The 27,485-nt window shown below is 44.8% G+C and overlaps 1 protein-coding gene across 3 annotated transcripts; it reads right to left on the bottom strand.

Moving 5' to 3' along the window:
* Positions 1-35: 35 nt before the first annotated feature.
* fnip1 (folliculin interacting protein 1) lies at positions 36-27,077 on the bottom strand. Of its 3 annotated transcripts, none has more exons than XM_053847259.1 (18): positions 26,510-27,077; positions 16,653-16,782; positions 14,280-14,408; positions 14,112-14,212; positions 13,974-14,048; positions 13,782-13,873; positions 12,687-12,770; positions 11,500-11,571; positions 10,911-11,046; positions 10,007-10,208; positions 9,344-9,429; positions 5,943-6,089; positions 4,974-5,143; positions 2,853-4,419; positions 1,878-2,043; positions 1,605-1,805; positions 1,416-1,531; positions 36-1,158 (listed from the first exon to the last, which is right to left on the bottom strand). In XM_053847259.1, the coding sequence occupies exons 1-18, from the start codon at positions 26,593-26,595 to the stop codon at positions 1,080-1,082; spliced, it is 3,639 nt and encodes a 1,212-aa protein (XP_053703234.1). In that variant the 5' UTR covers positions 26,596-27,077; the 3' UTR covers positions 36-1,079. The 3 variants fall into 3 exon arrangements, with proteins under 3 accessions (XP_053703234.1, XP_053703235.1, XP_053703236.1); XM_053847260.1 differs by lacking the exon at positions 26,510-27,077 and adding an exon at positions 19,943-26,440; XM_053847261.1 differs by lacking the exon at positions 12,687-12,770 and having other exon boundaries at positions 26,510-27,075.
* Positions 27,078-27,485: the final 408 nt, after the last annotated feature.

The following is a 27,485-nucleotide window of genomic DNA, read 5'->3' as shown; positions in this document are numbered from 1 at the left end:
AAAAGTCAAAGGAGGACGCAGCATTGAATGAGTCAGGCACGTTTCTGAAACTGGCCTCTTTATTGCACAACATTCCCATAAAATTGGGAAAAAAATAATCAGAATTCTTAAAGAGACGTCTTGTACAAATGCATGGAAAATGAGTATGTACAGCTTCCATCAGACGCGAGTCACTAAATAACTTATCCATGTGCAAAGAGGAAACAAGCATATATATACATATATACATATATATACATATATATATATATATATATATATATGTATACAACAACGGTGTCGGGTTGTACAAAAGTGATGAGCAGTAGTTTTAGCGTGGACGTCACAAGCAAAACCGGACTCATGCTGTTTTCTATTAAGACTTCAGGAAGTGGGTCAACAGAACCGGAACAGGGAGACACTGCTTCTCTTGTTAAAGTACGCCAGCATGCAGCGGAGCACACCGTGTCCCTGAAGGCCACTAGCAAGCACTGATACAGTGTGAGCCCCGAGTCACAGTGAGATCCCCGGAAATGGATTCACGTAAACAGTCGACGGACGGTGAACCTGCTGAAATATTCCTAAAACATCTTTGGAGAATCTAAATTGGCTTGGTGACCCCAGATCTTCTTCCAACCACAGCTACCTCCAAATTATATACTGAAAAAAAGGCAGGCAAAAATGATGGGGCATCACCGCGCTGAGAAAGTGAATGGTTAGAAATATATCCCTTTTTTACCCTTTAAATGTACTCTAACCCTGAATGCAAGGATGCGAGATTGAGCCGGGCATAATTGAAAAAAAAATTCTAGGCTTGAATAAATGAGAGAGAAGTGCGACCCATCACCAAAGATTGTACAGGAAAACAATGTTAAATGATGTTATCATACTGGAAGCAGTCTATCATTGAGTTTTAAACTATAGTCTTTGGCTTTTTTGTCAACAAAAAAGATTCCAATTTGACTCCGAGGCTGCGGTCTTTAGCTCCCTCTTGTGGTCGAAATTCAGCCGTTGGTTTGTGGCGCCGGTCCATAAACTCGTGAGCTGATTCCACTCTGTCGCTGCAGAGGGAGGAAGGACGGCCGTCTTTCGGCGGAGCCTCACAGCAGGATGTGGGCCACGTACGGGGAGTGGGTGCTGGCGACGGCGGCGAGCAGGGGAAGGTCGCTGGACTCGATACTGTGGAGACACAGAGGTTGAAGACGACGCAAATATATTGGGGTGCGCAAAATGATGTAAGACCGGAGTAGAGTCAATTCCTGGTCGCAGTGCATCACCGGGAAAAGCATGAAAATTTGACTCCATCCCTGGTTAAGCTCGGACACATTGAACATGGAAGGCAGTCAAGCTCTCTTCCAGCAATGTGAACAGCCCTGATGGGCAGGAAAGGTTTGGTCATGTGATCTGACCCAGAGAGGCTCCACGGCTGCACTCACCCCAACACCATCCCGAGCTCCTTCACATGGACTCTGGTCTGGCCCTTCAGGTACTCGGCCAGCATCCGACTCTTGAAGTAGATCTCCTGCAGCCGGTCCTCCAGGTGCATGATACACTGAAGAGGAGACAGTGTCCATTACTACGACGGAGAAACCGGCACCGCGCGATTGCTCGAGAAGGAGCCGTACAAAGTTTGGTGAGAGGTTGAGTTTGTAGAGCTGGTGCGTGGACTGTAGTAAGCTGGAGACCAGGTTGGAGACCAGGACTTCCTTCCCGAGCTTGTTGGCGTCGGTGGCTCGCCTCTGGCTGCTGGCTACCTGCACCGTCCACTTGTCTGTGTCTGCGATAATGCAGACGGCCTCGGCGATCGGCTCGTCCAGCACCGGATGCTGCCCAGAGGAACCTCCAGTTCAGTCCACATGATCGCAAGTTGGTGCCGTTTTTTTTCGGGCCTTATTTACCTGAACGGCGTGACTCAGCTCGGTCATAAGACTCTGTCGGAGCTTGTCGTCGCTCGGCATTCCGTGGAGCACGAAGTCGGGCACGTAGGTGGGGCAGTAGCCGCCGAACAGGGACCGACCAAAGTTGGCAATGCTTGGTTTGGAGTAGTTCTCCACCGACTTTGACCTGGGAAAAAAAGGCTTATTTTGGAATTCAAAAGTAAGCTGCCTATTAGGGGTTGCAACATGAAGTCCATCTCCAGTCCCACCTGGAGGCTGGACCTCAAAGTCACTCTTCTCCTTTTTAAATCGGCACTTTTAGTTGTTTTTTTTTTATCTAAAATTAAAAAACGCTTTTACTAGTGACGTCGTTTGGTTTAATCTTGTTTTACCGAGCACAAAAATAATACTTTGAACAACGCATGAACATGTCACGCAAGCATATTTACAGAAAAAAACAAATAGATGAAGCAAACAAAAAACGTTTTATATATAAAACGTCCAAACAAATAATATTTGTGGATCCACATTAACGTCTCTACTGAGGTTGTTAGGACGACGTCTACATGCTTAAACATGCGCAAAGACCGCCACCTATAGGGCTGGCAAGTGTACTACATCGCTTTATATGGACCTGCGACGAGCCCTGCGATTGTTCAAGGTCCTTCACGGATCAAAAAGTAGCATTTGGCTTCAAAGTAAGGGGGTAATGATTGATATAAAAAGCTGATGCTTTGCTTTGCAAAACTGGACCAATGAAATGTAAGAAAAATAGCTTCCGAGGATGTACATTTTATAAGATCCTGGTGAGAAGTTTATTACATTAGTTAATGAAGGGCACCTTTAAGATAAATTCCACACGACATTAAGATAATCTTAAGTTCCCGTTCTTCCTTTTTGACAGCAGCACACCACTTACTTTCAAAAAAAGGGACCAAGATGGTTCAGATTGGATTGGACTGAGCGTAAACGTGACTGGTCACCCAGTGTACTCACCCTGGAAATGGAACCGGCACCTCCTCCTGCCAGTCCTCCGTCTCCTCGCTCTCGCTGTCCCCTAGCGCGCTGTCAGAGCTCTCGTTCCGTGGAATCTCGATGTCCAGCATCGTCTTGCACTTTTGGTCCTCTCTCCCAGCGCCGCTCTCGTCCTGTTGCCCCAAACCCTTGACCTGCTCGGAGGAGCAACCCCGACAGGGGCAGGCGTCGGAGGAGTCCGTGGAGCCGCACCTGCAGCGCCTTCCCGACAAGCCGTCCCCTTTCCTGCTGAGCCCCGACTCTGCGCTGGCAGAGCTCAAACAGAAGCTCTGGTTCCCACTTTGCTGACCTCGACTCTGGGAGTCACAAGTCTGCAGGACCGCAGAGGGATCCAAAAACTCCCTGTGTGAAGTTCTTTCCCCAGATCCTGAGGCGTTACTGCCTGTCACTCTAGTCTCCGCTGGAGAGTCCTCATCACAATCACTCAGGTCCAAACAGTTGGGGCTCCACTGAGGGATCTTGCTGGACACCCTCGTGAGCGCTGGAGCAGCCTTGGTCTGCTTGTTTTGGTCCGCACTCCTCGTCGTGGACTCTCCTCTCTGCTGGCTCAACAGCAGGTTCCTCTTGTGCTTTTTGAACTCTTCATCCACTTTCCTCCGGCGGCTTTCCGGGTCAGACTCCGGAGACATGGAATCTCCAATGAGGAAGGTGACTTTGGTGGCCGGCTCCTCCTGCTCCACCTCCAACACCAACGACATGGGCCCGGACATGCTGCTCCCCGCCGACACGGGCACGGGCACGGGCACAGCCCCCGCCTGGGCCTTGTCTGGGGGTTTCTTCTCCAGAGAGACGCCCAGCGGCTGAGCAGGAAGCACCTTCAAGGGCTTGCTGGCTGACTCTTCACAAGCTAGAGAATCTGCAGCTTCTGTGGCGGGATGATTTGAGAGGGGACTTGTGAGGACTGTAGGGGAAGATGTTTGTGAAGGTTCAACATCCGGGCTGCAGATGTTCTCACCAGGAGATGCTGAGCCAACCTGGAGCACAGTTTCTAGTCTGGAGTCTCTGAAGAGCTCCTCAGCTGTTCTGATGGAGTCTCCTCTTTGGAGAACACTACTTCTGGATCCTTGACTCTCACTGCTGTCCTCCTCTTCCTCCTCCTCCTCATCTTCTTCTTCTTCTTCTTCCTCCTCCTCCTCTTCACCCTTGGGCATGTCTCCAGTGCTGTGATCCATCTCAGCGTCCATGTACGTGCTGCTCTGCAGGCTGTTATCCGAGGGGTAGCTGCTGTCGTCCGTCTCAGATTGCCGGGCGCCCGGCGACAGGTAATCCGTGCTAGGATTGTGGACGGTGACCAGCACGTAGTCCGACTCCTCCACTTCTCCTTTTCTCAGGGACGTGGTGATCAGAGAGCCGGGCATGACGATGGCTTCGTCCTCAGCGCTGTCCAGCAGGTGAGTCTCCAGCAGCTCGGAACATCGAATGAAGTAAGTCAGGACGTAGAGGAGTCTTTGGACCAGCTCCTGTCTGCGTCCTACCACCACCGTCCTTGACAGGCGGACCGGCGAGCCGATGGCGCCGTAGAGGTCCCCTACACAGAACATTCATTCAGTCATAAATCAAGGACGGAGCAATGCATGTATGATTGTGAGTATTATAGATGCAGCCTGTGACTATTAAATTGAACATGAAAAAGTGTATTTTTCTTCTTTTTTATACAGTTTTATATAACAATAAATAAGAGACACATTTTCAAAGCAAACTTTTGTGACACTACAAATGCAATACTATCTCCAGTCACAAGGTGGCAGCATTAGCCAGGGTAAAAATTCGTCCTACTTATTCACGCACTACATTTGTCGCCACTAGACTTCAGAAAACTGACTGAACAAGCGAAACAAATAACGTGTCTTTAGAAGTAGTTAGATTAGAAGTAGTTGTAACTGCGGAGTCACATGACACTAAAATACACAACGCTGACAAGAGTATCCGTGTATCTGCTTACTATGTACATGTCAACTAAAAGCATGTCATGTGATGACACTGTTCCTGCAGAGTGACATCTGTTACGTGACTCACAGATGGAAGGTTCAGAAGTGGAAGACACACACGACTGAAAACAGCAGCATTCGCGCGGCGTCTCACCTAGTTGAGCCCAAAGCGGGTTGTAAGGGTGCGTCTTTGCCAGCATGTTGACGCTCTGGGACGAGTGTTTCTCCAGGAAAAACTTGATTGGCGGCTGTCCGTTGGGCATGACCGTGGGCACCCAGGCCAGGTGATTGGTCAGGACGGCAGTGAGCAGCGCAGGGAGGAACCTGCAGGGGGCAGAACCAAAGCGCTCAGCACCAAGTGATAGAGAAGGAGCCTGCTCAAATTGTGGTTCTTTATCCAACTGTAATATAAAGTTGGTGTGGTCGTCACCCTGTCTGCACTCCCCTCCACGCCTCCTCGCACTGATCCCAGATCAGTTAAACACCTCTCCTCCCTCTGCCTTTTGTCTCACTCTTTAACGTTTCACACCAAGACAGAGTATCAACTCGCTTGTTTTCAGACTCCAGCTGTACTTTCACACACATTCACCAAGCATGATTCACTTCCTGGTAGTGACCACAAGCGGCTACTTCCCTTCCTGTCTCATGACCCAACTGTGTCACGTCGGTCAACTTGATCACATGCTATGTGATTCAGTGGTGATGCGTGCAGCCTGGAATCCTGCTCATGTCGACCCGAGGCGTTACCATGGCGACAGGAATGCCCCGTCTCAGGCAGATGAAGAAGCAGAGCCAGAAAAGTGGCGATCAACTGAATAATTTTTTTGTTTCTTCACGTCAATTTCATGGAGTTAAATGAGGTCACCCGGGTTCAATGCCAGATCTTTCTACCCATTTACAGGCCTCGATGACTCGAAGAGCAGCAACAATTAACAGTTGGAGCGAGTGTGAGGGAGAGAATTCCTGCTTGTGTCCGAGACAAACCAAGAGGAGGCACCGGAATCGGACATACTCAGTGTATTTGAGTGAAAAGGAGACCAATAGAGGGAGAGTCCCTTGTGTGTGAACAGACAAGTGTCCCAGTGTTGCACGGCTTCCAGGAAGCTCGGTCCTGTCACTCAACTGATTTTTGGAGGCCTGCTCCATCAGAAGGGAGAGCTCTCTCATGAAGAGGCTGCAGAGCTGGTTCTTCTCCGAGGCGCCGGACATCATGGTCAACCAGACGGGCTCGGCGACGCGGGGCATGCTGTACAGGTTGCAGATGACCATCCTGAGGACGAGGAGAAAGCAAATGTCAGCGCACCAAGAGAGAACAGACACTCGATTGTGTCGGGGAGAACAAGTCCACAGAGCTGGGCTGTCTGACCCCGAGGGACACGTTTGAAAGCAGCAGAGCAGACAAGTTGTATCAGCATTCGGACTCCAGTCGAATCCCTGCCACAGAGTTTCCAAACGGAGTGGGCTGTGTGAGTGAGTGAGTGTGTCTCGGCACCGAGCCAGCGGCTGACCCGGGGGCAGGGGAATCTCGGCCGTCTGAGGAATGTGGAGAATCTGTAGCCGCCGCTCAGAAAAGTGCAGCAGCTGGATGCCACTTTTCAAACTCTAGTTCAGGGAATAAATAAATGATATCGGTCCTGACGACGGAGAAGAGCTAGGTGCGGTGCATTGCGAGACTTTCTGGATGGCCATGAATAACAGATGATGTCAGAGGCCTTTTGGTAATGGCCAGATGAGACAAGCAGAACCCGGGCTTGACGTGTGTTGTCTTGCCCCATACTTTTATTATTACTCATACATTGATTCCACTTACTCCACCACATGCAGCCACAATCACTGTGTTTATCTCTTCCTCAGAGGGTAACAAGTAGTTTATGCATTTTTTTTTGCTAAAAAATGTATTATTAACTCTGGATTCTTATTGTAATAAAATCTGATGTCAGCCATACATCATAGCAGAACGTGACCTTCGTAAACTCAAAGGCCTCGACATTATCAAGAGAATTAATGTTAAAATACTTTTCTCGCTTCACTTCCTCAATCCACTTGTTGGCAACACAAAATCTATCTGTCATTTTCAAATATTTTTTAATGAGATAAGAGCTAAAAGGTATCAATATTTCCAAAATTTTGAAGACATTAACATTACTTTTCGAAAGCAGCCAGCAAGTCATGGGGGAACTACAGTACAAAATGCAAAGTATTGTTTTATTTGACTTAATATGGTAGCTTTATTTACCGTACTGAGACCAGAAAGCAAAGTCAGAACTACTGCCAGAACGACTAATTTCTATTTCCCAATTTACGTTTTATTCTGAAATATTAAGTATTATTTTAAGAATTCATCATATTTTTTTAATATACTTTTCTTTCCTCAAGTCGTTTTAATTTCCCCCCATTCTTTATACTTTGAAATTAATCTATGTATTCATTTCTAGCATTAACGCATACCAATTCAATATATTCACATTTTACTTTAATACTTACCCATGTTCAATATTTATATTTATATATGTATATATATACATTTTAGATACATATCTATATCTGTTATCTGTCTGATTTATAAATTAAAATTCTTATTCCTATTATTTTTTTAACCCTATTTCTAGAGTCACGCGGTTACAAAGCTTAGTGTTCAAAAGAGCTCCGTGGTGTGGAAGAAGTCAAAATGAAGCCTGACAGGTGGAAGTGTTTGTGGTGAGCAGCACAGTCAGCAGAGCTTTGCCTGATCATCATCTGAACTTATCCTGAAACGCTCCGCACCATCCTACAGCAGATGCAGCATCCCCTATATTTAGCGGCAGTCCAGAAGTGAGAGTGTCGGGTGAGATATTTTGTTTGTGCAGGGCAGTTGGATGTTATTTACTCATGGTCAGTGTCTGAGGTGGATTAGGTTGCGGAGGCCGGCTGCCAGCAGGCATATGACTTCAGCAGTGAAGGGGGTAACCTCGGGCGGAGAAGTGCCAGTGAGGGTGCGAGTGGCCAGAGACCAAAATAAAGGGCTACTACAAGTTCGGCGCATGAACACAATACTGTGAAGTATGTCAATAACTTAAAGCTTCATATGAGTGGAAATATTCCCAAACATTCATGTCTTAGTTCAATCTCGCAGAAATAAACGGAGGATTTTCTCAATCAGCTTTCAAAATATGCCAAACATTTTTCCCACATATCTGAAAAGGTCAGTCGTGGGTGGAGCCAGTCCCAGCTGGCATTGTGAAGAGAGCCATCAAGTCGGATTGTTTACATGGACTCTAATAATACCAAGGCCATACTCGGAAAATTACTCCCGTCTAAGGCTCCTTATGAGGAACCCAGTTCATAGCTCCAGCGATTGAAATGACTCACATTCCAAGATTTGAATACTTCCATCTCTACTAGTCAAAATGGACATTTTTTTAAATTAGTATTCAAAACAATTATGTTGTTATACTGTGTAGTCATTTTAATTATTTCATTGTGCTTTTTTATTTTATGAATTTATTTTGTATATTATGTTGGGCCATTTCATATATTCGTTTTTATCATTTTATTTTGGAAAAAGCTGAATAATACGACTATGGTTCTGTCACTGCACCAGGTTTTCACTTTCCAAAATAAAAAAAATGTAGATGAATTACTTTAGAGAAGCAACTTATCAATCAATGCCAATTTTATATTCGTCTTGAAAAAATAGAATAGTACATGGCACAGTGAGGTAAATGTTATGGGAAAAAATAGCACTATAATTAACAAAATGGATTAAACATTAAAATCAATAACTATACTACAGTTATATTACATAACTAGAGTTCAAATCTTTCTTTTTTTTACATTTCTGGTTCTTTTTTGTCTTTTTGTCTATATATTTAAATTAAGTAGATCATGAAGCAAAGTTTCTACAAATACGTCCACTCTTTATTCAAGATAAACTATACTAGCATTCGGAAGATTTAAATCAATGACTATACCTTGTGGTCTGACAAGTAAAACTGGAGCCACTACTGAGCCTAAACTGCTACAGAACACGACTAAAAAGCTGCAGGATTAGCATCAGCATCACCTCGGCCTCATGAAACATTCAGCACTGCCGCATTTCATCTGTAACAGGAGCATAATCCAGTACACAGCGCCGACTCCAGTCCCCTCAGACAGCACAGGAACGTGGGATGCTGACCGGATGTGGTTTTAAATGAGTCTACTTTGTTTTAAACTTTTCTGTGGTCATTGATTGACTTCATGGTAAAATAAGTTGCAGCCTGACAGACCGGTCTCAGGGCAAACACGGACGAGAGGAACACCCCTTCAGTCACTACTCGGCTGTTCGCCGAACACAGAAGCATCACTACATGCTTCGGAAGGGTCACAACTGTTCTGATCTCGACGTCCCATCATCATTCACAGTCAGTCATGGGTCATTTAGGCTTCAACAAGTTCATGTTAAACCCCAATCCCTGATGAAAACTATAAACTATTTCAACTCTGAAGCCATTTCAGCATCATTTCTTGGTCAGAGCAAAAACGGATTTTAATAGTCCACCTCACCTGAACTCATTGAGTCCGTCCACCATTCGGTTGTAAGCCAAGGCTCTCTGGCTGGCATCAGTTGACCGCCGGCTCATCTTCATGGCCTTCAGAGTGACAGAGGAGCGTCAGATATTTGGCAGCCAGACAAGCGCACAAGGTAATGAACAAGCATCCGACACCACTGCGCTCATTCAACATCTCTATCGTCAGCGGAAAGAAGCCTGGAAACTAGTTATTGCAAAGTATAAGTACTTACTGGAAAAAATGTGAGTAAATGTAGTTTTTTAATGATAAAAGGGAGTTTGACGGAAACTGAAATTAAACCGCGTATTCCAAATAAATGCATTAAATCGTGAAATAGAAATGTTTTCATATTATATTTGACATATTACATGACATTCAATGCAGCGCAGGAGAGTGCCAACAGTCAGGAACATGAAGCAGCAGCAAGAATGAAAGGGAAGCTTTTGCTGCCATCATGGAGGGTTTAGACTCAGGAGTCAAATGAATACCTTTATAGATATTCATTTTACAAAGACTTTATGCTTATTTTTCATTATATTTCTTAATAACCACAGCTATTAATTAAAATAGTACAGAAATTTGTCTTTTATACCAATGTATTTTTTTTCAAGGCACACTTGATTCTAGACCACATCAATCATAAGTATGACAGATCACCTGCTCGATGGCACTTTTCAGTTTGTTCATGTGGCTTTCGAAGAGCGGGAAGTGGGAGAAGAAGAAATCCTGGAAGCGCTCGTTTTCCTCAGGATTGGGCGACAGCATGAAGATGACCCCGATGGCGATCTTCTTCTTGCGCGCCACCCCCAGACTCTGGGCGCCGCTTTCGTCGGACATGTTGAAACTTTCCTCCACAGACCTGAAGAGGGGAGACATGAGGCACTTGAGGATCAAGTCTGGTCTGAATCCAGAGCATTTTGTAACTAGTTCTTCATCCAGGCGCAGCTGGTAGACATGTATTTCCGACGGGTCGCCTTTGAGACCCCGACAGCTGCTGTAGAGCAACAGGTTTAAACAGCATGCTGTTGGGTCTAAGCAGTGTGCATATGTGTGTGTGTATGTGTTTGCAGATAGCAGCAGCGTGTGTCATTTTCCCAGCTGCAGACTGGATTCTGAGGAAGTCCAAGAAGGATAAACTTTTGAGAGACGCACAAGGTGACCGAAAGAGAGCCACAGACGGGGATGATCTATTGGGCGCAGAATTGACTGATTCCAGATGGCCTCATCTGAACACTTCCATCATATCTGTCAACCACAAAAGCCTGGGATTCTCCTGTTCTGACTTCATTTTAGAGTATCCCAAAAATGAACACAGTTAACAGCATTATCTGCGTTTTTGGGGACACTCAGCTCATGTTGAGCAAGTATTTTACAAAAAAATAAACATAAAACATGGTTCTAAAAATGACACATAACACTAAAGGTGACAAATCCGTGCACTTTACTTTGTCCTTCACTCAAGAATCATTATACTATTTCACTATCACAATTTTGTCGCCTACTGTGTGTGTTTGTTTTGGGGAAAGTTATTCAATACTGGTCCGAAAAGAAAAGTCCTCACCATCTGGGGAAGACCCCGTTCTCCAGACTGGTGGTTACATTGCGCAGCCATCGTCGCTGGTAGCTGGACGCACAGCTGCTGGTGAGGGAGGAGCCGGGCGATGGAAAGGGGGTGATCAACAGGCTGCTCAGAGATGCTGAGGGAGAAGGAAAATAGAATTCATGAGTCACACCAAGCAGGTGGTCTTTCTTTCAGTGTGGGTGTCAACTCCATAGCTTGTGTTACGCATGTCTTTGTGAGTGTGTGTGTGTCCCTCCAACCCAGCAGAGGCGAGACAAGGTCGTGAATTAGAAGCTCATCTACTCGACGCAGGTTTGGGGAGCTGCTATATTTAATCTTTTGCATGTGACGCTGGTTTGCGCAGGAAGAATAATTCCCCCATACCAGACATGCCTATGGGCCTGGGTGGTGTTCGAGGCGAGGTGAGCAGGGCAGCGAAAGTCGCCGTCTTTTTCCACAGCGGAAAGTTGTTTCGACCTTTTGCTGAAGTCAAAATTTTGAGGTCGTGTTTTGGTGCCCCGCCCGACACCTCGCAGCTCGAGGCGGCTTTGTCTTCAAGGAGGAACCGCATTGAGGAAGGAAACATTACCTGACCGGGCGATGCCGCTGTCTCTCTCGTCGTGCGGTCCTCGGCCCGGCATGTCCATGGGGTGGCTGTGACCTGTAGGAACACGACAAAAAGATAAAAACACAAAGCAAAAGGGGTTAAATGATCGGGATACAGGATTTGGAAAAAAGAGAGGAGACACACAGACTGCATGCTAAAAGGGTTCGACTACACCCCAACAGGTGTTGGCATCCACAAAATTGGCAAAGAACTATGAACTTCTTCCCGACATAGCCATTTATTATTCAAATATGTTGTGACAAAATACTCATTTGCACATGGATCCACAAGTAAAGGGCTGAACTTCTCCTTCTTTCGCCATCCTCTAACTGAAGAACAACAAATGTGGAAATACTGTTGAAAAAACGGGTTGTCAAGGTTTCCTCAGGGTCCTACTGCATACTTTGTTTTAAAAAAGGAAGCCTGTTTTCTTCCACTCATTCCAATTATGGGGTTGTTGAGCTGTGGAGTCTGTCCCAGCTACCTCGGTTAGGAGGCACACTGGGAAGTCTGTTGGAGGGCACACAATTTACAGTCATCAACCAACTCTGATTTAGGATGGTGGGAGGCAACCAGAGTGCCCAGCGGAACCCCACGTAAGCACAGGGGGAGCATATCTCTGTACAGGAGGGACACAGGTTCGCTTTAAACTCAGAGTCGCGTCAAGCTGGATTCCAACCAGCGATGAAAGTGAAATTGAACAGCTCATTTGAAAGAGTTTTAGTCATAATAAGTTGCATATAATGGCCCATCAAACTCATGTTGTCAGAAAGAGGAGGTTAGTGAAAAGGGACAAATCAGAAAGAAGCTAAAACTACTGCAACCGTCACCTGTTAGCACCCATGCACACGCTAGTGACTAGAAACCAGCGACAGGTCCGGGTCAAATAGCAGCAGCCGCTTTATGACTTGTTTGATTTAGAGTCGACACTCCTCGCATGAAGGACGGGGAGTGGCATCGGAACATCGAATTAAGATGCTCTGCTGCGATCTGACCCATTTAGAAGACATGCTGTGAGGCTCATGCTACTACTAGCCCCCCTCTGTTGCAAACATGGCTACACTTGCATGCAGCAGCAGTGCGCCGAGGCCTGTGCAACCCCCGTCTACCACTAAGAGAAACACATGCAGCTGGCACACTACTGCTGGGTGCCAGACTAAAGCGCCAACCTGAAAAGAAAGATGCGCTTTTGATGAGACGCAGCGGGCCTTGCTCAGAGAAGGCCCGTCTGGGGCTGCAGAGTTGGGAAAATCCTGCGCGGCACGAACGTAAACATGGAATAGAAAAGGAGGGAAGAGGAGGAGAAGGGGGGAAAGACAACAACAAAAACATGAACCATGGTTAGTGAGCAAATGTGGAGAGAAATGGGCTGCTCCTGTTTTACAGTTAGTCACAGAAAGCACTGGAGTTATGGCTCTCTGTGAGGATGAGGAAAATTCAGAGCTAGCGACTCAGCGATAAACATAGTCGCTGACTCTTGAAATTGATGTTAATGCTCTTCATGACACCAGTTTTAAACCAAGGAAACAGAAGATACATTACAATACATAAACATTTGAGAGTGAATTTCATCTGTACTATGAAGCCTCTTCATTAAGAAGATATGTGCAAATAAACTTAATGTCTAATGGGATGAAAACAGTACAAGTAAGTACACTGTAGCTCATTATAGAATTTGACTGAGTCACATATTCATTTGAGAACTAAATGCATTGCAGGAATAAAAAAAATAAATTAATTAAAAAAAAGACAATGAAGGGAGTAAAAAATCCAGGGCTCAACGGACAGTTTGCCGTGTCATGTTTTGCAATATCTGATCCAAATGCTGCATGTCTCGGACATTTTCTCATGAGCAAATGTGAGAGCCGCAGCAGCACGAGGACTAACCTGACACATAGATAATTATTGAATAGAATGAAATAGAATACGGAAATTTCCTCATCTTGAGTGATGCTCAGAATCAGAATAATATGAACAAAAGGATCATGAATAATTGTGGTGAAAATAAAAATAGATTGATTTGCATGTCATGGACTGAATATGTCACACCCACTTTATCTTGCCACAAGTGTATTTTTTGGGTGTTATTTTATTAATATTAACATAACAAAATATTAAGGAGTTTTTGTAGCCCCCGCCCTGTCACCACCTTGATTGACTAAGTGATAGTTCCTTTTACAGTACAACAGTAACATTGTGCAGCCATAACAATGATCACATGACGCGTGATCCAACACCACTGAGCTGAATTGTTGTGATTTTACCTATGTTTCCTAGGAGGCCGTTGGCTCCAGTGTTTTGGTCCGGTCTTAGCGTGTTACCGTCCTGCCCAATAAACTCTAAACTGTCCTGCAAGCTGCAAAAAGAGGAAGACAAACACGGGGCCAAATTTAGACGTGTCGAGGGCCAACGAGAACAAGATAAGAGGAAAGCAAACAGTCGATAACTGTGCTTACGTGTTGAGGCTGCCGTACACGCTGCCCCCCGTCCTGGCAGTAAAAACCTTGCTCAGCATCAGCTGAGGTGGCGATCTGATAAGAGAAAAAGGTCAGCGAGCACTGAGAAGCAGCAACAGGATGGCGCAAACTTTCTACCTGATCTGGTGGATTTTTAAAGTGGAGCCCTTGTAGCTCATGGCGACAGAGCCAAACATCATTTCTCCCAGCATCGCCACATCAGACGAACACCTCGGGCCCTGAGCGAAGGTCGGATTTAAAACATGCCCCGTGTCTCATCATGAAAGAAGATGTGCGTGCAAATACCTGGTAGCGAGGCCCATGCTCTTTGGTTTCCGACGTGCTGGACGAGGAGCTGTCGAGGGAGCTGCTGCTGCCTCCTGTAGGGCGAAGTTGGCAGCATTTCCCAAAGATCTTCGCCTGGCCATCAGTGCTCTGGAACAGGGAGGCGCAAAGCTCAAGAGCTAAAACTGAAGGCGCATAAAGTATTTGAATACTCCATCTTGTTCTGCAACATCCATGACGGCAAGAATTCTTTTGAGAACAACCGTATTAAAGAGTAACCAATAAAAAAATGGGTCAATCCGTGATTGCTAACTCAGCTTTTTGCCTTCATCCGTGTTGCATATAAACACACAGAGGCTTGCATTTTCTCACGGGACAGGCAGATAACATCAAGTGGCCAACACCCTTTCTGCCAAGGCTTTTCAGTACGGAATGTATCATAAAGTCGTTTTGGCAGAACCTTGACTAATAATAAAGGCAGAAACTCTGTTGACTCATCCGGAGGCGGTTCCAACTGCAGGCAATGTGAGCTCAATCAGTCTGGGTCATGTGCTTCTTAACTTGGCAGCCAATTGAAGAGGAATGCTTTCAGGAGGAGAGGAGCGGAGCGGGGTGGTGTGCATGAATGTCGCTTAAATGCGACATTCGAAACCACGACCAACATGCGTATCTGGTTAGGAACATGGATCGCTCTACTATTCAACTCTGATTGTGTGTGTGTGTGTGTTTCAGGCTGTGCACGTCCATGCGTGTTTGCTGCAGTGCAGTATGAGGTGTGTACACAGAGAGAAGCAGCATGTGACTGCCAGTCATATGACTCAGTCGGGAACTCGTGAGCGAGCAGCACTGCAATTGCCGCCTCCCTCCCCCCACTCTTTCTACCGCAGCACTCCCTTTGCCGTTTCACTCTTCTCTCTTCACTTTTCTTTTGGGATCTGAACTTCCCTTTCACTACACAAACACATGAATCCATCGCACCATTCCACTGCTCTTTTATACCGGACAAAAAAAGGGTGTGCACAAGAGCAACTTTGCCGGCGCTGTCATTGTGCAACACCCAAAAAAGTCCAAATAAATCAAGTTGGGAGTTACATTCAAATGCAACAAGGACATTCAACTAGCTTTTCCACTGAGAAACCCCTTCATCATCATTCCCAACTCTCAGGGCAGAAGCTGGTGCACCATCAAGATCAATGGTCAGGTCACAGAAGGGGTCACAGATCTCTGCAGTAGCATGGTCCAGGCATGAGTCAGACACACTAACAGCAGAGAGGGAGGGAGCTGACAAAAGCACGGTCAACCACCCAGTAAATAACTTTGAACATTACAATGAGGTTCCAAATTACACACTCAGATTTGACAGCTTGACTGCTCAGTAATCTGACCTTTGAACCCAAGAATATGTGGCAATGCCGTACCTTTTTTTGATGACAACAGTTTCAACAAGTCAACACTGTGGATGAGAACACGGAAGAAACCAAGGTTGCCCCAAGGTGGAAGTAAACCTGCAACCTTCTTGCTGTGAGATAGTAGCACTAACTACTGAAGTTAAAGCAATGAGAGGCTAATGGCTACATAATAATGATTCATTTGGTCGAATTGGCAACAAAAATACTAGTAAAGCAAAAGCTGTCCTGTCATGTAGAAAAAGGAAATGCATTAAAAAAGAGGCAGAAATTAAAAATCTTTCGGCTCCTTTTTGATCCCTCATGACGATGGAAGATTTGTTGTTGCAAGTCTCTGTATCTACCTGAAAAATAGTTTCGATTTCAAGATTCAGTGACCTGCTGCTGCAGCCAATCGCTTCACAGAACAGTTAAGGTAACTGCTGGTATCAGTATTGTCCAAGGGAAAACTTGAGCCAAACTTGGAGACATGAGAATTGAAGTAGGTTACGTTTCTGTAATGCAAACGATGGTCACAAACCAAGTAAGAGGAAGAGCTTGTGACAGGGCAGTGAGTGACAGGTCTGTCATGGGAGGGTGAAAGAATGCTGTTTACACGCCGACTGTCAGCTGAGGCTATTATTATTGGAGATAAGAGCGCCAGAACAAACCGGTCAGGGTCAGACAGGCGCATTAGCATGTTGTGGTCCTGGAGGTGTGCGGCTATTGTTATTCAAACACCCGACGCACTGATAATAGATTTCTGTGATTACAACTGGCTAAACGCTAATGCCGCACGAGCACATCCAACATGCGCTACAGTTCCACCAGCAATTAAGTTCTCACTTCAGAGGTGCAGCAGGGCAGAACCAAGTCACATGATGGAGCTGCAGGCCACACCTGAGACTGTCTTACATCTCCTCCTGCCACCGCCACATGATTCCAATTTAATTTTATGACCTGCAAGGAAGAGAGGAGGAAAGGAGCGGTGCAGAAACACGGGACTCACTGTGATGGGAGATTCCTCTGTGCTCCTCTTTTTGGCATTGGAGTCAAAGAGGACGTTTCGGCCACGCCTCTCGCAGTCCTGGTACACGATGAGTCTGATCTGACTGGGATCCAGCTGGGGGATTGTCCAGCTAAAAACAGGAGAGAGGGGTCAGCTCACGTGGCTCCCTGCGGTCAGGAATCATAAAACTTAAGTCGTATAATTGACATTACATTACGTTTTTAATGTTAGTCTTTTCTAGTCCGAAAAGAAAAAAAAAAATCAAAGTCAGATTTTGGGGGAACAAACACACACACAGTACATTAAAGAACATAGCAGGCATTCAGGAACAAAACTACCACGACTTTCTCGATCAATCAATCTTCAGCTTTTTGCAGCAAAACTCAAAGTCGTACACCGTGCTAAACACATTCAAGAGAAGAAGAATGAGGACAGAATCCAAATACAGAACCTGGAGGCGCTTCAACTGGTTAGCTGCATAGCATTACTGCTGCGACATGAAGTTTAGAAAAACAAATACATAAATAGAAAAACACTTCATAATTACCTTTACTTCAAAATAACTGATTTACTTTTATTCATTTTCAGAATATGAAGATTTCATCATAGCTTATGATGATTCGAAGGAAGCAACAACCAAAGGCCTTTTATTGTTGCGGCCGTCTATTCCAACTGGTGTGGGCAGACAAGCGCCTCCGCTCTAAGCAGGAGCGAAAAGCTTGTAATAAACCCATCACCTCCCCCAGCGGACATAGCTGTGCCAACTTCATCTCATGGCTTCCATTCATCCAGGCCATACGTCGACCGCCGTGGGGTCCAGGGGGACATGCCGGCACCGTGCAACACTGGCCATTTAGTCGTACAGTAGCATCTGGAAGGTTCATTGAATGCCACAGAGGTGGGGGAACCTGCCATCGCAGGCCCTCGAGACACACTGATGTGCAGGTATTTGACACCGGAGAAATGAAGAGAATAATCCAATAAAGCCAAATGAGCATGTCAGTCTACGCACTGCCTGGGTGACCATCCTACAATCTTCCTTCCTCTCCCCACAGCAATACCTCAGCTACAACTGTTACAGACAAAACTAGCAACTACTTTATTCACGTTTCAGTCATCGCCATCATCAACTCTTGCGTTATAAAAACATGAAACTTCTACTCTACCACGCAGACATTCGCTCCTCCCTCCTGTCTCTCCACTTCTTGATGATTAATGATGGACAACAGATGGGGACGAAAGACATGAACAGTGTTCCGCTCTTCTTGCAGCCTTTACAGAAAGTTGGCAGACGACAGCTGACAGAAAGTTGGACCGACAGTTCGACGGTCCGGGATTTTCTTTCCTGATCTGACAGATAAACTGGACTGACACATGGGCATCCAGCTGAGCCTGGAACTAAATATATCATTTTATTGAGCGCAGACAGCCACTTGTAACACCAGTGTTTATGGTAAATGGGAGATGTGGGAGAGGACAGTTAAGTCCAATTTGCATGCCACCATAACTCCTGCACGCTACGGCAATACTTCAACTACACACCAGGAAATTCCACTGGGCAGGGTGTGTATTCCAGGCATGGCTTATTTACCCAACATGTCCAGGGAATCAGTACAAGAATAGTTGCTGACCTATGCAGTGGTTTGTTAACACAAGAAGAGACACTGAACAACTAACCATCTAGATCTGATAGAATGCAATTTCAAATAAATTTCACCTTGTGCTGCATGTTTCTAGACATTCATTTAGCATCTTAGAACGCAACTATATATTTTTTTAAACATTCTTTTAGTAGTTATTTATTTATTATCACAGTAAAAATGAACAAGTCTCTTACAATACTGCTGGTAATATAGTGTATTTGTCAAAAAGAAACAAAATCTCTCTGAATTTAAGAATTAAAAAATACATAAGAGAAAAACTTGCATTTTTGCATTAAAATCAGAAATGAATGCATTTTTGGATAATATACATTTTCTAAAACAAAAGTAAAATTAAACAAAAGATAGCTGATAAATTTGGAACTGAAAAACTGAAACATAATTTAACAGATAAAAGGCACACATTTAATTAAACTACTTTTATTGTCATCACCCCTTTTTTCAAATCATGATTCATATTTCAGCGTTGTAGTTGATAAGTACCCACATTTGTACATAGCATTCCCCGTCACATAAGTCCAAGCGTCTCAGGTGGCCCCAAAGGGAATGGGTAATTGCCCAACCCGGATTTAGATTGTGTTGAAGCATAAGTCAAGCCTGAAAGTTGGAGTCGGACACAGCATCTGTTTCGTTTGTAACCAGCGCAGGTCTTCAGTTCCAATGGGGCTTTATTCAACTTGACCCAGATGGACTTCTAAATGCTTTCTCACTCAGCTTGCTGGAAACACTACCTGTTAACCCAATCGCAGCGCTAAACGGGTGACATAATCCCAGCCGACGTACTTATAGGAGATCAAATGACAACCTGAGGGGCAGGTCACTCTCCTCGCCGTGCATGAGATCATGTGGTACGACTGCTTCCTGGAGGATTATTTTAGGTGCGGTTGAGAAGCGCCATCTGAAAACGGGTTCAACCGACTGAAAATCTTTGAACGCAAACACCACATTCTGGGTATTTTGTCGATATAACACCATCATCTAAAAGAGGTGCATGAGAACAGCCGTGTGAAACTACATCAACAAACTTGGATTAGCATTGACCTTAAGATCAGCATTCGCGTGATCAGTCAAAAGAAGTTTGTGCTCAAAACAATCATGGGGGATCAGACAAGACCTTCACTATTTCCATCATAATGTAACAGTCATACTAGTTCAGAGTGCTCTTTAAGACGACGGCGGGATTTTACAATTGAAAGTGAAGGTCACGACTAATGCAAAAGTTTAAACTGAAGAATAGGGACAGAACCCAACAAACAAGGAAGAAGAAAAGAGTTCAGTGAGGAGGAAGTGTCTGATCACAGAGCTTGTGACTGTCAGAGCGCTGACGGAGGAGAGAGGGAGTCATTCATAAAAGCAGCACATGACTTCATGACTGATACATACTTGCACTGCCTTGACATTGACGTCTCGATTAAAACTGGCGATAAAGAATTTCCATCTTTAAAGAGCTTCCAATCGATTTGTAAACGCAAGCAGCAGATATATTAAGTATGACAACGGAGATAAAAGCCTGTGTCATTTATCAGTCTCATTGTCTTAAAATGTTTTCAAACTGATCACCAAGTTAAACAATAACAATAACAGCAAAGACCTTAAATCCACCTCGCTGGATGAGAATAGGAATCTTACCTGGACATCATCGCGAGTCTGCCGGTCTTTCCCAGGCCTTTTCCCTCTCTCCTCTCTCCTCGCCACCCTTGGCCAAAGTAGGCTCTAAGAATAGCGGTGAACTAAATTCACACAACATGAGACTGTCAGGTGATCGGAGGAGCCGTGTGTGAGCTGGACACTACAGCAGCAGCAACAGCAGCAGCCACCGCCAAAGAGCAGGGCTCTGATAGAAAGAGGGACTTGTTTGTGTGGCCTTTATTAATCCAGCCCTTTGTTCTTCTTCTGTTTTGCTCCCTTTCTGTTCTAGCCATCTCTTTACTGTTAAGCAACCAATCTGTTTACAATGCACATGACATGGGAAGCTACGAACGAAGACAACATGGCTGACGAAACAAAAGTCAACCGCCTTTCAACTAAAACATGGATTCGTTTAGTTTATACATCTTATTGTAGCAAGGTAGACAACAAAAAAACAAACGCGTTTTTGGATGTAGGGAGGAAACCAGAGTGCACACCTGTGACGCCATAGAATACTTATGTTCTTGTTGTCATTATTATACACTCATAGACAGGATCAAAGTCCAGGCCGGGGGGCCAAAATTGGCCCACTGAGTCACTTCATGTGGTCTGTGGGAGCTTAAGGCATCGTTGAAAATTGAAGTTAAGACCGTCAAAAATGACCCAAAAGGGCGTCAACGGTCAAGCTTTACCTATTGGTTATTTTTCAGGAAGTGTAAATAATGACAGTTAAATTTAAACCTCTATTTATGCATTTTGCCCCCAAGATGCTTTATATTTTTATATAAATGTATATTATATATATCATATTATAGATATTATTTAATTTGATTAACCTCCAAGAGTTGTGAGGGAGACTAATATCATACACTCTGTTCAAAGAGTTCTGGTAAGAACACTTCAATCAGCAGAAATCATGTTTGAAACTTAATCCCCTTGCATGATGAAGAAAAGTATTTCTACTGCAGAATTTAAGTCAACATTAAAATGTCATGACCCAATAACAAAAGCTTGATCAGAATTCAACCTTTTCTTGTGTAATGTAGACTGCGGTAGATGTCGTGCAAAGCCTCAAGAGGTCGTGGTCCTGGTGTAAACTGATAAAGGTCAGAACAACAGACCCAAGTTTCCTTTACTGCGGCGTGTCCGACGTCAGACTGACCTCAGAGGGCCCTTGCGTTCCCTCTGTACGTGTGTGTGTGTGTGTGTGTGTGTGTGTGTGTGTGAGTGAGTGACAGGCGGTTACATAAATGCAGCTTGTCCTACAAACATGACATAATAGCATTAAAATACAATTTCAGAGCCATGTCCGAGTGACCTTGCGTGTCGTGTTGACCGAAGGGAAACAGAGACGGTGGAGAAGTCGGGCTAATTCAAGAAGCATGCAGCTTGATGAATTAAGCGAGCGATCGTTCGATGATGGATCGAGACGTCGTAAACAGCTGAGACTTCACAGACACCACTCTAGTCAATACTGATCTACTCGATTCACCTAACGTAGTTTGGTTTCGTGCCAACTGTTTTGAAACATTTCCCCATTGTGGTAAGAATAAAGGGAGTCTAATCCGACCAAATCTAATAAATAATCCAGGCATGTTTTGAGGGCAGGAGACGAGGAGCTTCCAGAACTGACATGAAGAATGTTGTGGGTTTTTAAGAGTGTTGCATTAATATTCCCAATAAGAGCAATAACTATACTGCAGTTGATGCAAAGTGAGAAGGTACTGAGGTAAACCCTGTTTTGCAATTGCAACAGTAAGACCTTTCAAAGATTTCATCAACTAAGACCTTCAACAATTTCACTGCTGTTTTCAAAAAAAAAAAAGAAAGGGGTGGAGTAATCTCAGGAAAAAAAAACAATATGTTGTACAGATATTGGGTTGTGATGCTGAACAATAACTCATGGCACATAAGAATTTGGGTGAAGATGTGTAAATATTTCCAACACAAACATCATTCTCAGGATATTTTCTCCAGGCAGCGGGTGGAGATCAATAAGGCAGTTAGGTCAACAACGGCAGACCACATTGCATTGTAAAACATTAATGGTCCACCCTAAAAGGCAGAGTCGTCCTCAACTGACAGCGAGCGAGTCAGACTTCATTACATGTTGACAAAAAACTCCAAGCGCAAGTGGTTAAAATACAGCGTCAGGTGGCCCCTATACAGCTTATGTCAAGGGGCGAACACTGACTCCATGGATTTGGATTTGGACGGGTTAAAACTGTGTTGTAGGAGGCGGTGAGGTTGGAGGGAAAACCCTGGTTAGCACATCTAAATTTACCTTTAGCAACCTATATTGTCATTTTAAGAGTCAGCACTTTCTCAACAGACATGTGATCGTTGCACCGGCGTGTCAGCGCGCTCTGTCAGTAAATACTGTCGAAGCTGTTCTGAGATAACAGGAATCCTGCCAAGCTGATATGTGTACACTTACTCACTGATTGCAACTGTGTATTTATCCCTGTGTCACATGTCATTCCCTGTGACTTGTCAAACAGCCCAATGTGATACAGGTTGTGAACACAGGTAACACCATGAATGAAGGATAAACTAATGACGGATTTGCATAACACACACAGAAAAAGAATGTTTAGAGGGTGCCCATTATTTAACTGGATGGACAAGGTCGGCTTTCGTGTTGTGTAGTCTGCATTCCAGCAGCACCGCAGTCCTGTGCATCACACAACAACCCTGGAATCAAACCTCTAAATTATGACCGACAATCACGTAGCCTGAGGTGGACTGAGCCAGTCTTTCCACCTGCAGATGAGCGCACGTTAAGTCCTTAATCCTGAGTTACAACTTCTTGTGAATCAGTGACACATGACAGAAAAAGGTGTGGCAGGAGTTCCTCGTGAATCACATGAAGCGAAGCACATGACTGTTGTGTACTGACAAACATGCAGGATTGCTGTTATCTTTACCCCACTTCTGTCAACAGTGGAAGAGCGACTTTTGTTTGGACCATAAAAAAATAAAAAGTCATGCGATTAAGAAGAGAAATTCATCCTGTGACTATACCATCCATCAGCACTCGTTCAGCTCTGAACTCTCTCCAACTCTTCTGAGGTCACAAAGTGGGTTAATTGGGAGTAATGACGGCAGAACTCTCATTACTGACAATGGCAAGCGGTGATCAAGAGTGGAGAGGGTAAGCTGAGCGACGAAAGTGGAGCGACATGACTGCGGCAAAAGAACGACGCACAGAGAAAACCACAAACTCTTGTCTCTGATGCAGTGAGGTTCCCGACCAAGGCCAGTGGTCACTGTACCTCCCACGTGATTCAGAGACAAGCCCACTTACTTTCATGACAAAACATACGGGCAGCAGGTACAAGACTCGATGAAGACCTAACACGACTGCATTTAGCAATATAGCATTAGCAAACATGGATGTAAAGCCCAGGTATTCATACTTCCCCCAACAAGTAGGTCATCAAGGATTTTGAAACATGCCCCCCCAATGTCTCATGATGATGGACCCTAGACGCACGGCCAGCTGGAGGAGACCGAGGGGTTGGGGGATCCCCCGCAGTCAAAACTGATGGGTGTTGCCTGGAAGAGAGGCACTTGGTACAACCTGGCCCCAGCGACGCGGTAACGGATAAGCAGCTATGGAAGGATGGCATTAGGACGTCCCAATGTACGTCGACCGAGTGTGAAGGGAAGACGATACGGCAGCTTTTCTTCATTCTAACAGCATTAAACATCCCAAAAATAACGCTATTCTATGCCGCGTTCACCAATCCAAAGAGATAAAATATAATGGCACCCACGATGGCACCATACGTAGAGATTCATGCTCAAAAAACAGGGCAGCAATTGCTCATGTTTTGAAGGCCTGTTCCCAAAACTAATTAAAAAATGACCAAGCAATACTGACCTTTGAATGTGATAGTGTCAACAAATATTCTTTATGGCAATAAAAGGCTTTTAATGAGCATCTTCTAAATTAATTTTCGTGCCAAGCACATCACCATCAACCTCCGGAATACCTGAAGTCAAGCATCGCAAACAGTGTTCAGTCAACCTCATCGAAATCAACAGTCTTCGCGATCATGTACGTGCACATCCTTTTTTTTTTAAATAAGCAACAACGGGATCTTTCTGCACAAACGTTTCAATCTCAACAGTGTTGCTTCTGATGCATATGTTCAAGGACAGCCTGCACTTCGGAGAAGTCAGCGTGCCCGCTGAAAATAACTGATCAGAACCTGAGGCCAGCAGCTGTCTTTGCAGAATTTGGGAAATGGCGCAGAATTTGTTGCGCTTGCATTCACTGAAACAAGTGAGAATCGCTGACAAACTCTTTCAGAACGCTGAGACACCTATGTAGCTTGAAACCTGTGACCGAAAGAACAGCCATGTGATCAACCCTTGAACATGACAGTTTGAGATTGATGAAAGCCTCACATGATCCGCGGAGTTACAAGAGCAACCAGTCAGGAAGTTGAGACACTACTCTTTCCTCGTGTAATTAAAGAAGTCACGGCATTTGCTCACTATTGTAATGTATTTCAGTGGAAAAAGACTGGTGAGGTTTATCGGCACGCATGAGGTGATCTCGGTTTAACAAATCTTCATGATGAAAAGCAGGGAGTGTAGACGACTCCCGGATTAGACAGCTATTCTCTGGCTGATGTACAGTATGCCATCAGGGATTGGTCTTCCAGCCAAGGAAACAGGAGAGGCTTTTAAGGCTTTCCTCCTCAGGTCAGCCAACCTGCTGTCCGAAATGGAATCCAGAAGGGCATCAAGTGGGCCAGTACTTGCATGACTTCTGCAGGTACACAGATCACAGCAGAGACTCATCTCGACTTCACCACTGGCCTCTGACAAAGCAGCTGAGCGCTTCACCCCACAGCCTCCTCAGAAAACACAGGTGGACTCAACATGAGGTTCCCTTCCAGTGAAACCCAAATACGTGACAATATAGACCAGCAATCCTTCAAAATCAGGTGAGAACGTCAAAAAGACTAAGATGATTGTAATCCAACGTGGACTTTATACATTTGTAAACAATAGGGACCAAAAATATCAATATAAAAAAATCAATACATTGACATGAACATCAATATTATTTTAGCCAACAACATGCTGAATAAAAAAAACTGCCAAATAGAATCTAGATATAATAGAATTCTTCATAGAATGTTACAGGAAGACAACATACAGTCATATCGTCTGAATATACCACTTGACCATGCAACACAGCAGACACAGAGGACATGAAGAGGAGGGGTGTGACTCGAGAGGATGCGCAAGTCGGCAAAGGTGGAGGAAACTGACTTGCTGTGGCAACCCCGGATGGGAAAAGCGGAAGCAGAAGAATATTTTAATGAGTGATGCTCTTTATAACAGCATGTCATGTTGCTCAAAATAAAATACCATTTCATATCCACCAAATGTGACATTTATGTATAATAACCACTCAAGTCAACACTAGGTTGGTGACACGCCTGTGAGATGCCTCCATGATAGTCTACAGGTAGATACCACCTTTATTTTTTGGATCAAATGTAAAGCTGGGTGGAGACTGAGGGGTCGACCCAGCACCAGGTGGAGAGATTACATCTCTACGCTGGCCTGGGAGCGTCTCGGGATCCCCCAGTCGGAGCTGGTGGATGTCACTCGGGAGAAGGGCATTTGTCGTGACCTTCTGAAGCTGCTGCCCCCGCGACCCGGCAACGGATAAGCGGGCGACGATGGATGGATGGATGGATGGATGTATCAGTTAATAACTACATATCTCTTGCACACAAAATAGTATCTTAAACAAATGTAGTATTCACCAGGCACATTATTGTTTGAATAGAGGGGAAGTAACTGCAATCCATGTGGCAACAGTGGAGAGGAAGGTGCTGTCTGTTGCACCATTTCTGTGTCACACCAGGTCATCGTGCAGTCGTGCGTGAGCCAGACAGTGAGCATCTACACAAAGACCATCTTTCCACTGATTTAAGATCAGAAGGCGTGATATAATACATCGTTCGGAGCCGCAGTTTGTCCACAGGATGATGCAGTAACGCGCTCCATCGCTGAGCCCAGCGTGTCCTGCTCTGACTGAGCACAGAGCCGTGTGTGTGTCTGAGTCACGTCAGTGGTACCGAGTAGTCACCCAAGTCAGATTGAGAGAGGGGAAAAAAACAAAACAAAACCCGGGTCAGCCCTGTCACGTCCCCCCCAACCCCCGCCAGACATGAGACAAAGAGAAACAGGACGCGACTACAGACAGCAACTACATTATTCAGACTATAATTTCGCTTTAAAATACACTTGTTAAGCATAAAGACAGCTTTTTCCGCTTCGTTATTGGCAACGCTGGCTCCGAGGGACTTATATAAACAAGTGAAGACGCGTCCAGGCGGCAGGCAGCGTGTACAGTTGCTAACGGGTTAGCATGCTAACAAGCACAACACGTCACGCGCGACTCCGTCGAGAGCCGGGAAAACAAATAAAAAGCGCGTTTATTTTGCAACACTCTCTTCCAGCATTCAACACCAAAGTCTCCGGCACTTCCACGGAATACAGCGGAAGTTCCGAAGGCGCACACACGCCGCTTACCTGAACGCAGGGTTGTCTTTGCTGCATCTCGGGGGAGGCGACGAAAATCTCTTGTTGAAAAGTTTCTGGAAAAGAGTCGGAGGCATTTTGTACCTGTTCGGTACAGAACGTCTCTGCCTTTCCTCGTCTAAAATCTAAGCGCGAATCTTCTTTCTTGTAACTGTCTCCATGGGTGTCACAGTCATATGACATGCATTAGTCACAAGAGCTCCTTGGTAACACAACCCTTTTTTTCTGATTGGCTGGGCGAGCGAGGACGCCGCTACCAATTATGTGATTGGCTACTATTTTCGATCGAGTGTCACGTGGTGCGGGCACCCGGTATGTTGATGTTTCGTCCGGAATGCGGTGGCATGACGTCTTTCTTTCACTTCCGTAAAACAAATGACCGTCAATAATAATGCAAATACAACTTCGCGATTTACGACTGAACCAACTTCATAAATACATATTAAACAAAAATAATTGTTTTAAAAATAGTATCATTTAGCGAATCGCAATGGGGTTATTCAAACGGATTAATATTTAATTCATTAATTTTTTTTTTCACCCGCACATCAAACAATAGTTTTGCCATCATCAACCTGATAGGAGGACAGATCCAAAATGTACCAGAGAGAAGAATATTTTTTCTCTTACCCCAACCATGTTTAAGTGTCGCAGATTGAAGTGCATTTTCATTTCCAGAGTCCCTTCACTGTAGATTGTTGGACACAGAAATAGCACAAGTGCAGATCATTTTAACATGTGAATGAATCATGAATCCCTTTGATCATTTTTCTGACTGAGAATTTCAATGGGCGTTTTGTATAATTTAAATTCCAACTAGAGAAGACCAAAATAGTACACTGCCTGGGCAAAAAAAAAGTGGCCACGTGGATCCTGGATCTGGGGTTGCTGCAGTTGGTCAGGTCTAAGTTCAGCAACATTATGTGCTCAAAGAATGAGGTCAGCTGACTACCTGAATGTACTGAAT

Source organism: Synchiropus splendidus, chromosome 17 (assembly GCF_027744825.2).
Source record: "Synchiropus splendidus isolate RoL2022-P1 chromosome 17, RoL_Sspl_1.0, whole genome shotgun sequence".
Lineage (NCBI taxonomy): Eukaryota > Metazoa > Chordata > Actinopteri > Syngnathiformes > Callionymidae > Synchiropus > Synchiropus splendidus.
Note: the sequence above shows the minus strand (reverse complement) of the source record. Positions and strands in the feature narration are given on the sequence as shown.